Raw genomic sequence first — 14,640 nt, 5'->3', positions numbered from 1 at the left:
CCCCACAGTGTCCCATAGCCCCATAGCCCCCATTGCCCCCATGTCCCCCTTATCCCCCATCGCACCCCATAGCGCCCAATAGCCCCCATATAGCCCCATCGTGCCTCATAGTGCCCCATATCCCCATCGCGCCCCATAATCCCCATCGCACCCCATAGCCCCCATAGTGCCCCATAGCCCCCCACAGCTCCCCATAGCCCCCCACAGCGCCCCATAGCGCCCCATAGCCCCTCATAGCCCCCCACAGCGCCCCACAGCGCCCCATAGTGCCCCATAGCCCCCCACAGCGCCCCACAGCGCCCCATAGCGCCCCATAGCCCCCCACAGCTCCCCATAGCGGCACCTCGGGGGCGATGTAGTCGGGGGTGCCGCAGAAGGTCCTGGTGGTGGCTCCCGGGAACATGTTCTCCTTGCACATCCCGAAGTCCGTGATCTTCACGTGACCCTGGGCGTCCAGCATCACGTTATCCAGCTTCAGATCCCTTTGGGGGGGGGTGAGCAATGGGGCCGGCCCCATGGGGTGGTTGGGGGCGGCCCCATAAAGGCGGGGTTCGGGGGGGGCACCTGTAGATGATGCCTTGGTTGTGGAGGAAGAAGAGGCCGATGGCGATCTCGGCTGCGTAGAACCTGGGGGGCAAGGGGGGGCAGTGGGGTGAATGGGGGGTATTGGGGTGAATGGGGGGGCATTGGGGTGAATGGGGGGGCACTGGGGTGAATGGGGGGTATTGGGGTGAATGGGGGGGCACTGGGGTGAATGGGGGGGCACTGGGGTGAATGGGGGGTATTGGGGTGAATGGGGGGTATTGGGGTGAATGGGGGCGTTGGTATGGGGTGGCATTTGTATGGACCCAACCATTGGGGTGAATGGGGGGGCACTGGGGTGAATGGGGGGTGTTGGTATGGGGGGGCTTTGGTATGGGGGGGCATTGGGGTGAATGGGGGTATTGGGGTGAATGGGGGTATTGGGGTGAATGGGGGGCACTGGGGTGAATGGGGAGTATTGGGGTGAATGGGGGGCATTGGGGTGAATGGGGGGTATTGGGGTGAATGGGGGCGTTGGTATGGGGGGCATTGGTATGGGGAGGCATTTGTATGGGGGGCATTGGGGTGAATGGGGAGGGGGAAATGGGAGGTTGGGGGGGGAGCAAGAGGCGTCGGCAGTCCCAATGGGGGGGGGAGGGCACGTGGGGGGTGTTTGGGGTCAATGGGGGGACACTTGGGGGTCAGGGGGGCATTTGGGGTCAATGGGGGGCACTTAAGGGGTCAAAGGAGGGATACTTGGGGGTCAATGGGGGGCACTTGGGGGTCAATGGGAGGACTCTTGGGGGTCAATGGGGAGTATTCAGGGGTCAACGGGGGTATCGGGGTCAATGTGGGGCATTTGGGGGTCAATGGGGGCACTTGCAGGTTAATGGGGGTATTTGAGGGGTATTTGTGGCCAATGGGGGGTATTTGGGGGTCAATGGGGGCACTTACGGGTTAATGGGGGTATTTGAGGGGTATTTGGGGCCAATGGGGGGTATTTGGGGGTATTTGGGGGTCCAATGGGGGGTATTTGGGGGTCTTACGGGTTAATGGGGGTATTTGAGGGGGGGTTCCAAGGGGGGTATTTGGGGCCAATGGGGGGTATTTGGGGGTCAATGGGGGCACTTACGGGTTAATGGGGGTATTTGAGGGTATTTGGGGCCAATGGGGGGTATTTGGGGGTCAATGGGGGCACTTACGGGTTAATGGGGGTATTTGAGGGGTATTTGGGGCCAATGGGGGGGCATTTGGGGGTCACTTGTGGGTCACCAGCAGGGGTCGCTAGGGGGCACTCACGTGGCGTGCGGCTCTTTGAACTTGCCGACCTGCTGGATGTGGTACATGAGGTCCCCGCCGGTGACGTATTCCATGACGAAATAGAGGCGGTCCTGGGGGGCGTGGCCAGCGGGGACACGTGACCCATAGCTCTCCCATTAGCCCCCCATTACCCACCTATAACCCCATAGCCACCATAGGCCCCCATAAACCCATAGCCCTCACAGAGCCCATAGAACCCTAGCCCCATAGGCCCCCATAGCCCCCATAGCCCCCCATAGCCCGATAGCCCCACAGCCGCCATCGCCCCGTAGCCCCCCATAGCCCCATAACCCCCCATTACAACCCCATACCCCCCATAGCCACATAGCCCCCATTACCCCCCATTGCCCCCCATAGTCCCCTATCCCCCACAGCCCCATAGCCCCATAGCCCCCCATCATGCCCCATTACCCCCTATGTCCCCCATACCCCCCATAACCCATTACCCTCCATACCCCCCATAGTGCCCCATAGCCCCAATACCCCCATACGCCCCCATAGTGCCCCATAGCCCCAATACCCCCATACGCCCCCATAGTGCCCCATAGCCCCAATACCCCCATACGCCCCCATAGTGCCCCATAGCCCCAATACCCCCATAGGCCCCCATTACCCCCATCACCCCCCATAGCCCCATAGTGCCCCATAGCCACAATACCCCCATACGCCCCCATAGTGCCCCAGAGCCCCAATACCCCCATACGCCCCCATAGTGCCCCATAGCCCCAATACCCCCATAGGCCCCCATTACCCCCATCACCCCCATAGCCCCATGGTGCCGCATTCCCCTCACCGCGGTCTGGAAGGTGGAGTGCAGGTGGGTCAGGAAGTGGGGCCGGGGCCCCAGGGCCAGCACGCGCCGCTCCACCATGGTGCAGGCGGCGTCGTCGTCCTGGACCACCACGTCCTTCTTGAGGATCTTGATGGCGAAGAGCTCGGCCGTGCCGCGCCGCTCGGCCAGCATCACCTGCGCGCGCCGCGCCCGTTTTCAGCCTCCCCGCGCCCGTTTTGCGGCCTTTTCGCGCCCCCCGCAGCCATCGCCGGGGTCGTTTGGGGCGTTTCTGTGCTCCCCGTGCCCGTTTCTGCGTTCCTCGCGCCCGTCTCGGGGGGGTTCGTGACCGGTTCGGGCTCCCCACGCCCGTTTTTGGGCGTTTTCGTGCTCCCCGCAACCGTTTTCGGGGTCCCCCAGCCCGTTTCTGGGGTTCTTTTGGGGGGTTTTGTGTTCCCCGTGCCCATTTTCGGGGTCCCCAAGCCCGTTTTCGGGGTCCCCAAGCCCGTTTTGGGGGTCCCTTTGCCCGTTTTGGGGGTCCGTTTGCCCATTTTCAGGTCCCTTTGCCCGTTTTCGGGGTCCCTTTGCCCGTTTTTGGGGTCCTTTTGCCCGTTTTCAGGTCCCTTTGCCCGTTTTCAGGGTCCCCAAGCCCATTTTTGGGGTCCTTTGGCCCGTTTTCAGGTCCCTTTGCCTGTTTTCGGGGTCCCCAAGCCCGTTTTTGGGGTCCTTTTGCCCGTTTTCAGGTCCCTTTGCCCATTTTCGGGGTCCCCAAGCTCATTTTTGGGGTCCTTTTGCCCGTTTTCAGGTCCCTTTGCCTGTTTTTGGGGTCCCCAAGCCCATTTTTGGGGTCCTTTTGCCCGTTTTCAGGTCCCTTTGCCCGTTTTGGGGGTCCTTTTGCCCGTTTTCAGGTCCCTTTGCCTGTTTTCGGGGTCCCCAAGCCCATTTTTGGGGTCCTTTTGCCCGTTTTCAGGTCCCTTTGCCCGTTTTCGGGGTCCCCAAGCCCGTTTCTGGGGTCCTTTTGCCCGTTTTCAGGTCCCTTTGCCCATTTTCGGGGTCCCCAAGCCCGTTTTTGGGGTCCTTTTGCCCGTTTTCAGGTCCCTTTGCCCGTTTTCGGGGTCCCCAAGCCCATTTTTGGGGTCCTTTTGCCCGTTTTCAGGTCCCTTTGCCCGTTTTCGGGGTCCCCAAGCCCATTTTTGGGGTCCTTTTGCCCGTTTTCAGGTCCCTTTGCCCGTTTTCGGGGTCCCCAAGCCCGTTTTTGGGGTCCTTTTGCCCGTTTTCAGGTCCCTTTGCCCGTTTTCGGGGTCCCCAAGCCCGTTTTTGGGGTCCTTTTGCCCGTTTTCAGGTCCCTTTGCCCGTTTTCGGGGTCCCCAAGCCCGTTTCTGGGGTCCTTTTGCCCGTTTTCAGGTCCCACCTTGCCGAAGCTGCCCTTGCCCAGCACCATCAGGAAGGTGAAGTCCCCGAGCCGGGAGCGCCCGGAGCTGAAGAAGCCACGTTTGGGATCTGTGGGGCTGGGGGAGGGCGACGGCGCCGGAGAAGGGCCCGGCCCCCTGCGCACTTTCTGCGGGGTCAGCGGGGGGGCACGGGGTCAGCATGGGGTCACGGATGAGGGGTTACCGAGGGGTCAAAGGTAACCAGGGGTTACCATTACCTCGTAGAGCTCCAATGGGTAGTTACAAGCCTGGAAGAGATGGGGCAGGGGGGGGTGTCAGTGGGGCTCAATGGGGTCCATAGGCCTCAAGGGGGCTCAAGGGGGCTCAAGGGGTGGGTCATCACCTCGAACTTGGGCCGGAGGCCACAGTCGTCGGTGTCGGCCACGGGGACGTTGTAGTATTCGCCCTCCTCCTGGTTCAGCAGCTTGAACCTGGCAATGGGGCAATGGGGGCAATGGGAGCAATGGGGTAATGCGGATCAATGGGGATCAATGGGCTCAATAGGGGTCAATGGGGCTTAGTAGGGGTCAGTGGGCTCAATGGGGCTCCATGGGGGTCAATGGGTACTAATGGGGTTCAGTGGGGCTCAACAGGCTCAATGGGGCTCAATGGGGGTCAATGGGGGGCAATGGGGCTCAGTGGGGTCAATGGCTGTCAATGGGGACCAACGGGTATCAATGGGTGTCAATAGGGCTCAATGGGGCTCAATGGGGGTCAATGGGGCTCAATGGGTGTCAGTGGGGGTCAGTGGGGATCAATGGGGGCCAGTGGGGGTCAGTGGGTGTCAATAGGGCTCAATGGGGGTCAGTGGGTGTCAATAGGGCCCAATGGGGGTCAGTGGGTGTCAATAGGGCTCAATGGGGGTCAATGGGGCTCAATGGTGTCAGTGGGGCTCCATGGGGTCCCCCCCGTGCTCACCACCCGTCCACGTGGCCCTTGAGCAGCTCAGCCACCCCAAAGCTCATGGCGCCCATGAAGTCGTTGCGGGAGGTGCGGTCCCAGTCCCACACCTCCACCGAGAGGCGGCGCTCGGAGTCCCCGGGGCGCAGCGTGCTGGGGGCAGGGGGGTCATGGGTGGGTCATGGGTGGGGCATGGGTGGGTCATGGGTGGGTCATGGGTGGGGCATGGGTGGGACATGGGTGGGACAGGGGTGGGACAGGGGTGGGTCATGGGTGGGTCATGGGTGGGACATGGGTGGGGCATGGGTGGGACATGGGTGGGTCATGGGTGGGGCGTGGGTGGGACATGGGTGGGACATGGGTGGGTCATGGGTGGGGCATGGGTGGGACATGGGTGGGACATGGGTGGGTCATGGGTGGGTCATGGGTGGGACATGGGTGGGTCATGGGTGGGGCATGGGTGGGCATGGGTGGGTCATGGGTGGGTCATGGGTGGGGCATGGGTGGGGCATGGGTGGGCATGGGTGGGACATGGGTGGGAAATGGGTGGGGCATGGGTGGGGCATGGGGGGGCATGGGTGGGTCATGGGTGGGACATGGATGGGACATGGGTGGGTCATGGGTGGGTCATGGGTGGGACATGGGTGGGTCATGGGTGGGGCATGGGTGGGCATGGGTGGGTCATGGGTGGGACATGGATGGGACATGGATGGGACATGGGTGGGACATGGGTGGGTCATGGGTGGGTCATGGGTGGGACACGTATGACACTCATATGACACACGTATGACACTCATGACACACGTATGTCACTCATATGGCACACAAGACACACATGACACACACACGACACACGCAAAACATGTACGACACACTTATGACATACACATACGACACATGTATGACACATATGACACACACCTGACACACATAAGACACACATGACACATGTATGACCCATACATATGACACACGTACGACACACAACACACATACGACACACTTATGACACATGTATGACACATTCATATGACACACGTATGACACATTCATATGACACACGACACACGCATGACACACGTGACCCACACGACACAGGACACATACGATACACGCATGACACACACATGACACACGTATGTTGCCCCGCTCACAAGAGGAAGGCCTCGTTCCACACGGGGTTGAGCGTGGCCTTCACCGTCCGCGTCTTCTGCTTGGAGAGGTTCTTGGGGTCCGGGATCAGCTTCAGCTTCACGTAGGGATCCGAGAGCCCATTGGGATCCATCGGGATCAGGTTCCGCGCCTCCCCCACTGCGGGCAGGAACCAGGAGTAGGTCTGGGGGTCCGGGGGGGGTTGGGGGGCGTTTCAGGGGTGTTCTGGTTTTTTTTGGGTGTTTCAGGGGTGGTTTGGGGTATTTCATATTTGTTTGGGGGGCTTCAGGGGTGTTTTGGGGAGATTTTGGGTGTTTCAGGGGCAGGTTTAGGTGTTTTGGAAGCATTTTTTGGTGTTTCAGGTACGTTTTGGGGTGTTTCAGGGCGGTTTGGACCATTTTGGTGTGTTTCAGAGGCATTTCTGGGTGTTCCAGGGGTGTTTTGGGACAGTTTTGGGTGTTTCAGTGCCGGTTTTGCGTGTTTCAGTTGCTTTTTGGGGGTTTGTAGGGTATTTCAGATGCGATTTTGCATGTTTCAGAGGTGTTTCTGAGTGTTTCAGAGGCGTTTCTGGGCGTTTCAGGGGTGTTTTGGGTGTTTCAGAGGCGTTTTGAGGCGCCTTGGGGTGTTTCTGGGGCATTTTTGGGCGTTTCTGGAGCATTTTTTGGTGTTTCCTGGGCGTTTTGGGTGTTTCCGGGGCGGTTTTGGGTGTTTCCGGGGCGGTTTTGGGTGTTTCCGGGCCCCCTGCTCCGTTACCGGTGACGTGCAGCTGCTCCCCCGGCAGCGCCTGGATGCGGAGCTGCAGGCGGCCGCGGCGCTCGGTGTGGTCGACGCCGCAGAGGCTGGGCACGCTCTGCACGCAGCGCTTGTGCACGTTCATCTCGCAGCCTGCAGGGGGCACCAGCGCCGGGACCCATTGAACCCCATTGAGCACCCATTGAACCCCACTGAACCCCACTGAACCCCATTGAGCACCCATTGAACCCCACTGAACCCCATTGAACCCCATTGAGCACCCATTGAACCCCACTGAACCCCATTGAACCCCATTGAGCACCCATTGAACCCCACTGAACCCCATTGAACCCCATTGAGCACCCATTGAACCCCACTGAACCCCATTGAGCACCCATTGAACCCCATTGAACCCCATTGAGCACCCATTGAACCCCATTGAACCCCATTGAGCACCCATTGAACCCCACTGAACCCCACTGAACCCCATTGAGCACCCATTGAACCCCACTGAACCCCATTGAACCCCATTGAGCACCCATTGAACCCCACTGAACCCCATTGAACCCCATTGAGCACCCATTGAACCCCACTGAACCCCATTGAACCCCATTGAGCACCCATTGAACCCCACTGAACCCCATTGAACCCCATTGAGCACCCATTGAACCCCACTGAACCCCATTGAACCCCATTGAGCACCCATTGAACCCCACTGAACCCCATTGAGCACCCATTGAGAGCCCACTGAGCACCCATTGAACCCCATTGAGCAACCAGTGAACCCCAATGAACCCCATTGAGCACCCATTGAACCCCACTGAACCCCATTGAACCCCATTGAGCACCTATTGAGCACCCACTGAACCCCACTGAACCCCATTGAGCACCCATTGAACCCCATTGAACCCCATTGAGCACCCATTGAACCCCACTGAACCCCATTGAGCACCCATTGAGAGCCCATTGAGCACCCATTGAACCCCATTGAACCCCATTTAGCACCCATTGAGCACCCATTGAGAGCCCATTGAGCACCCATTGAACCCTATTGAGCACCCACTGAGCCCCATTGAACCCCATTGAGCACCCATTGAGAGCCCATTGAGCACCCATTGAACCCCATTGAGCACCCATTACCCCATTACCCCCATTGCCCCCCATAGCGCATCCATGGCTCACAGGAGCACTTCATGCCCTGGTGCACCAGCCCATAGAGCAGGGAGCCGCAGTGGTCGCAGAAGGTGGGGCTGCTGTAGCTGTGCAGCCGGAAGCGGTGCTTGTTCCGGGGGTCCTGGGGGATGCACATGGTGGTCCATATGCACACCCCCCAACAGGCACCGATTACCCCCCATAGGAACACAATTACCCTCCCCAGACACCAATTACCCCCCATAGGAACACAATTACCCCCCCAGACACCAATTACCCCCCATAGGAACACAATTACCCCCCCAACAGACACCAATTACCCCCCATAGGAACACAATTACCCTCCCCAGACACCAATTACCCCCCATAGGAACACAATTACCCCCCCCCAGACACCAATTACCCCCCATAGGAACACAATTACCCCCCCAGACACCAATTACCCCCCATAGGAACACAATTACCCCCCCAGACACCAATTACCCCCCATAGGAACACAATTACCCCCCCAACAGGCACCGATTACCCCCCATAGGAACACAATTACCCCCCCCAGACACCGATTACCCCCCATAGGAACACAATTACCCCCCCCCAGACACCAATTACCCCCCATAGGAACACAATTACCCCCCCAACAGACACCGATTACCCCCCATAGGAACACAATGACTACCCACAGGAACCCAATTACCCCCATAGACACCAATTACCCCCATAGGAACACAATTACCCCCCCCAGACACCAATTACCCCCCATAGGAACACAATTACCCCCCCCAGACACCGACTACCCCCCATAGGAACACAATTACCCCCCCCAGACACCAATTACCCCCCATAGGAACACAATTACCCCCCCCAGACACCGACTACCCCCCATAGGAACACAATTACCCCCCCCAGACACCAATTACCCCCCATAGGAACACAATTACCCCCCCAACAGACACCGATTACCCCCCATAGGAACACAATTACCACCCACAGGAACCCAATTACCCCCCATAGGAACACAATTACCACCCACAGGAGCCCAATTAGAACCCATAGGAACACAATTAACACACATCATAGACACCAATTACCCCCATAGAAACACAATTACCACCATAGACACCAATTGCCCCCCCATAGGACCCCAATTAGCCCCCATAGACACGCTTGTGCACCACGAAGCTGCACACTATGGGGGGTGCAGAGGGGGGCCCTAAGTACCCCACATCCATCCCATAATAACCCCAGGACCCCCCTAAATACTCCCCATACACCCCATAATAACACCAGAACCCCCCTAACTACCTCCCATACATCCCATAATAAACCCTGGACCCCCCTAAGTACCTCCCATACACTCTATAATAACCCCAAGACCCCCTAAATACCCCCCATACACCCCATAATAACACCAGAACCCCCCTAACTACCTCCCATACATCCCATAATAAACCCTGGACCCCCCTAAGTACCTCCCATACACTCTATAATAAGCCCAAGACCCCCTAAATACACCCCATAATAACACCAGGACCCCCCTAAATGATCCCCATACACCCCATAATAACCCCAGGACCCCCTAAATACCCCCCATACACCCCATAATAACCCCAGGACCCCCTAAATACCCCCCATACACCCCATAATAACCCCAGGACCCCCTAAATACCCCCCATACACCCCATAATAACCCCAGGGCCCCCCTAAATGCTCCCCATACACCCCATAATAACCCCAGGACCCCCTAAATACCCCCCATACACCCCATAATAACCCCAGGACCCCCTAAATGCTCCCCATACACCCTATAATAACCCCAGAACCCCCTAAATACCCCCCATACACCCCATAATAACCCCAGGGCCCCCCTAAATGCTCCCCATACACCCCATAATAACCCCAGAACCCCCTAAATGCTCCCCATACACCCTATAAGAGCCCCATCACCCCCCACCTGTTGCTTAGCAACGGCCCCAGCTGCCCGGCAATGCTCCATGGCAACCGCTGCTCCCCTCCAGCCAATCAGCGCCCAGGCCACGCCCACTCCCCCCCCCCCCCCCCCCCCCCCCCCCCAGCGTGCTCTGGGGACCCTGTGGGGGGGGGGGGTAAGAGGGGGGTCCCATTGGGGTCCTATGGGGGCCATAAGGGGAGTCCCATGGGGGGGTCCCATAGGGGGGTCCCATAGGGCGGCTCACCCATGCACTGCAGGCCCTGCTTCCCGATGCCCCTGGGGAGGAGAAGGTGCCGTCACCCCCGGGGGTCACCCATGTGGGGCGATGGGGTCCCCATGACCCCCACATTGGGGTCTATGGGGTCCCCTTGCCCCTGGTGCTGGGCTCTGTGGGTCCCTAAGACCCTACCATTGGGGTCCATGGGGTCCTGGCCCTAGGGGTTCCTATGGGTCTTTATGGGTCTCTATGGTGTCTATGGGTCTCTATGGGTCCCATGGGTTGATGTGTGTCTCTGTGGGGCGCTGTAGATATCTATGGAGCACTGTGGGTCCTTATGGGTCTCTATGACTCCCTATGGTCTATATGGATGTCTATGGGTCTCTATGGTCTCTATGGGTCCCTATGGGCCTCACCAGATGAAGTTGGTGCAGTGGCTGCAGAACATGGGCTCTATGGGTCCCTATGGTCTATATGGGTGTCTATGGGTGTCTATGGGTCCCTATGGTCTATATGGGTGTCTATGGGTCCCTATGGTCTATATGGGTGTCTATGGGTCCCTATGGTCTCTATGGGTGTCTATGGGTCCCTATGGTCTCTATGGGTGTCTATGGGTCCCTATGGGCCTCACCAGATGAAGTCGGTGCAGTGGCTGCAGAACGTGGGCTCTATGGGTCCCTATGGTCTATGTGGGTGTCTATGGGTGTCTATGGGTCCCTATGGTCTATATGGGTGTCTATGGGTGTCTATGGGTCCCTATGGGCCTCACCAGATGAAGTCGGTGCAGTGGCTGCAGAACGTGGGCTCTATGGGTCCCTATGGTCTATATGGGTGTCTATGGGTCCCTATGGTCTATGTGGGTGTCTATGGGTGTCTATGGGTCCCTATGGTCTCTATGGGTGTCTATGGGTCCCCATGGGCCTCACCAGATGAAGTCGGTGCAGTGGCTGCAGAACGTGGGCTCTATGGGTCCCTATGGTCTATATGGGTGTCTATGGGTGTCTATGGGTCCCTATGGTCTATATGGGTGTCTATGGGTCCCTATGGTCTATATGGGTGTCTATGGGTCCCTATGGTCTCTATGGGTGTCTATGGGTCCCTATGGTCTCTATGGGTGTCTATGGGTCCCTATGGGCCTCACCAGATGAAGTCGGTGCAGTGGCTGCAGAACGTGGGCTCTATGGGTCCCTATGGTCTATGTGGGTGTCTATGGGTGTCTATGGGTCCCTATGGTCTATATGGGTGTCTATGGGTCCCTATGGTCTATATGGGTGTCTATGGGTCCCTATGGTCTATATGGGTGTCTATGGGTGTCTATGGGTCCCTATGGGCCTCACCAGATGAAGTCGGTGCAGTGGCTGCAGAACGTGGGCTCTATGGGTCCCTATGGTCTATATGGGTGTCTATGGGTCCCTATGGTCTATGTGGGTGTCTATGGGTGTCTATGGGTCCCTATGGTCTCTATGGGTGTCTATGGGTCCCCATGGGCCTCACCAGATGAAGTCGGTGCAGTGGCTGCAGAACGTGGGCTCTATGGGTCCCTATGGTCTATATGGGTGTCTATGGGTGTCTATGGGTCCCTATGGTCTATGTGGGTGTCTATGGGTGTCTATGGGTCCCTATGGTCTCTATGGGTGTCTATGGGTCCCCATGGGCCTCACCAGATGAAGTCGGTGCAGTGGCTGCAGAACGTGGGCTGCTTGAAGAACCTCGCGGTGAAGCGGTGGCTCTTGACCTCGTGAACCACCTTGTGCCGCAGCGCCCCCCGGCGGCAGAACAGCGGCCGCGCCGAGCGCTCCCCCTCCGGCCCCGCCAGCGCCATCGGCCACGGGGGGGCTGTGGGGGGGCAAAAGGGGGGGATGGAGCCGTGGGGAGGGAGATGTGGGGATGGAGATGTGGGGATGGAGATGTGGGGATGGAGCCGTGGGGATGGAGATGTGGGGATGGAGATGTGGGGATGGAGCTGTGGGGATGGAGATGTGGGGATGGAGATGTGGAGATGGAGATGTGGGGATGGAGATGTGGGGATGGAGATGTGGGGATGGAGCTGTGGGGATGGAGATGTGGGGATGGAGATGTGGAGATGGAGATGTGGGGATGGAGATGTGGGGATGGAGATGTGGGGATGGAGATGTGGGGATGGTGATGTGGGGATGGAGATGTGGGGATGGAGATGTGGGGATGGAGATGTGGAGATGGAGATGTGGGGATGGAGATGTGGGGATGGAGATGTGGGGATGGAGCTGTGGGGATGGAGATGTGGGGATGGAGCTGTGGAGATGGAGATGTGGGGATGGAGATGTGGGGATGGAGATGTGGGGATGGAGATGTGGGGATGGAGATGTGGGGATGGAGATGTGGGGATGGAGATGTGGGGATGGAGCCGTGGGGATGGAGATGTGGGGATGGAGATGTGGGGATGGAGATGTGGGGATGGAGCTGTGGGGATGGAGATGTGGGGATGGAGATGTGGAGATGGAGATGTGGGGATGGAGATGTGGGGATGGAGATGTGGGGATGGAGATGTGGGGATGGAGATGTGGGGATGGAGATGTGGGGATGGAGATGTGGAGATGGAGATGTGGGGATGGAGATGTGGGGATGGAGATGTGGGGATGGAGATGTGGAGATGGAGATGTGGGGATGGAGATGTGGAGATGGAGATGTGGAGATGGAGATGTGGGGATGGAGCTGTGGGGATGGAGATGTGGGGATGGAGATGTGGAGATGGAGATGGGATGGAGATGTGGAGATGGAGATGTGGGGATGGAGATGTGGGGATGGAGATGGGAGGGAGATGTGGGGATGGAGATGTGGGGATGGAGATGTGGGGACGGAGATGGGAGGGAGATGTGGGGATGGAGCTGTGGGGATGGAGATGTGGAGATGGAGATGTGGGGATGGAGATGTGGGGATGGAGATGTGGGGATGGAGATGTGGAGATGGAGATGTGGGGATGGAGCCGTGGGGACGGAGATGGGAGGGAGATGTGGGGATGGAGATGTGGGGATGGAGCCGTAGGGATGGAGATATGGGGATGGAGATGTGGGGATGGAGATGTGGAGATGGAGCTGTGGGGATGGAGATGTGGGGATGGAGATGTGGGGATGGAGCTGTGGAGATGGAGCTGTGGGGATGGAGATGTGGGGATGGAGATGTGGAGATGGAGATGTGGGGATGGAGATGTGGGGATGGAGATGTGGAGATGGAGATGTGGGGATGGACTAATGGGGATGAAGGCATGGATGTGGGGATGGAGCTGTGGGGATGGACTAATGGGGATGAAGGCATGGATGTGGGGATGGAGCTGTGGGGATGGACCAATGGGAATGGACCAATGGGGATGGAGCTGTGGGGAGGGACCCATGGATGTGGGGATGGAGCCGTGGATGCAGGGATGGATGCACAGACACATGGATGGACCCACAGACACACGTGTGCACACACAGAGGGACTCACAGGCACGTGCATGGACCCACGGACCCACGGATGGACCCACAGCCCCATTGGTGGACCCCCAGCCCCACTGATGCACCTAGAGCCCCATTGGTGGACCCCCAGCCCCATTGATGGACCCGCAGCCCCATTGATGGACCCATACACCATGGATGGACCCATGGCACCACTGGGGGAGGAGGGATCTCATTGCCACCCCCAGCCAGGACTGAGCCCACCCACCCCTCACCCACGGACCCATGGACAGACCCACGGATGCACCCACGGATGGACCCACAGACAGCCGCGAAGACGGCCCCACAGCCCCACGCACAGCCCCATAGACAGCCCCATAGACGTCCCCATAAGCCAACAGACAGCCCCATGGATGGCCCCATAGACCCATAGATGGCCCCATAGACCCAAAGCCCGCCCCATAGGCTGCCCCACACAGACCCGCGGTCGCGCAGCTCCAGGCACGGACCCGCCGGTGCGGGGGGGGCGCGGACCCAGGGACCGAGCGGCGGAGCCGGACCGCGGGCAGGGGGGGCGTGGCCTGTTGGGGGCGTGGCTTCGGAGGAGAGGGCGTGGCCTCAGGGGCACCCCCAGCCCTGCGGGCGTGGGGGGCGTGGTTTGCGCGACGGGCGGGGCCGGGCGGGGCCATTGACCAATGGGAGGTGCCCGATCCCTGCGGCTGCAGGGGCGGGGCTTGCGGAGGGGGCGGGGCCAAGGGGGGCGCGCCCATCCCTGCGGTTGTTGGGGGCGTGGTTTGGCGGGAGGGGGCGTGGCCTGGCAGGAGGGACGGGGCTTGTCTTAAAGGTGCCGCGGCGCTATGGGGTGGGGGTGGGGGGGGTCAAGTTGTGGGTCCGGGGGGGGTGCAAGGGAGGAGCCCAACCCCCCCCCACTTCCAACCCCCCCAAAGGCTTCTGGGAAACGGGGACGGGTCCCGGGGGGGCCCAGACCCAGATTGGGAGAAATGGGGGCCCGGGGGGTGGGGCCCCCTCCCCCCATCGCCCCCCCATCCCATCCCCCCCCCCCCCCCCGGGACTCAGGACACATTCGT

At 59.4% G+C, this 14,640-nt stretch overlaps 1 protein-coding gene across 1 annotated transcript; it reads right to left on the bottom strand.

The window, feature by feature from the left end:
• Window positions 1-343: 343 nt before the first annotated feature.
• On the bottom strand, window positions 344-11,967 carry LOC130594879 (protein kinase C gamma type-like; the record flags this gene model as incomplete). Its single annotated transcript, XM_057401136.1, has 14 exons — window positions 11,804-11,967; window positions 10,170-10,201; window positions 9,138-9,163; window positions 8,008-8,119; window positions 6,847-6,978; window positions 6,096-6,252; window positions 4,960-5,094; window positions 4,385-4,472; window positions 4,260-4,289; window positions 4,023-4,169; window positions 2,636-2,809; window positions 1,822-1,913; window positions 565-627; window positions 344-482 (listed from the first exon to the last, which is right to left on the bottom strand). Coding segments are annotated over exons 1-14 (1,488 nt in total), but the record flags the coding sequence as incomplete, so codon positions are not given.
• Between the last annotated feature and the right edge of the window lie 2,673 nt (window positions 11,968-14,640).

Source organism: Pezoporus wallicus, unplaced genomic scaffold, assembly GCF_028554395.1.
Source record: "Pezoporus wallicus isolate ANWC-B61680 ecotype Strahan unplaced genomic scaffold, APGP_CSIRO_Pwel_v1 contig_12087, whole genome shotgun sequence".
Classification (NCBI taxonomy): domain Eukaryota; kingdom Metazoa; phylum Chordata; class Aves; order Psittaciformes; family Psittacidae; genus Pezoporus; species Pezoporus wallicus.
This window is presented reverse-complemented; position numbering and strand designations above follow the sequence as displayed.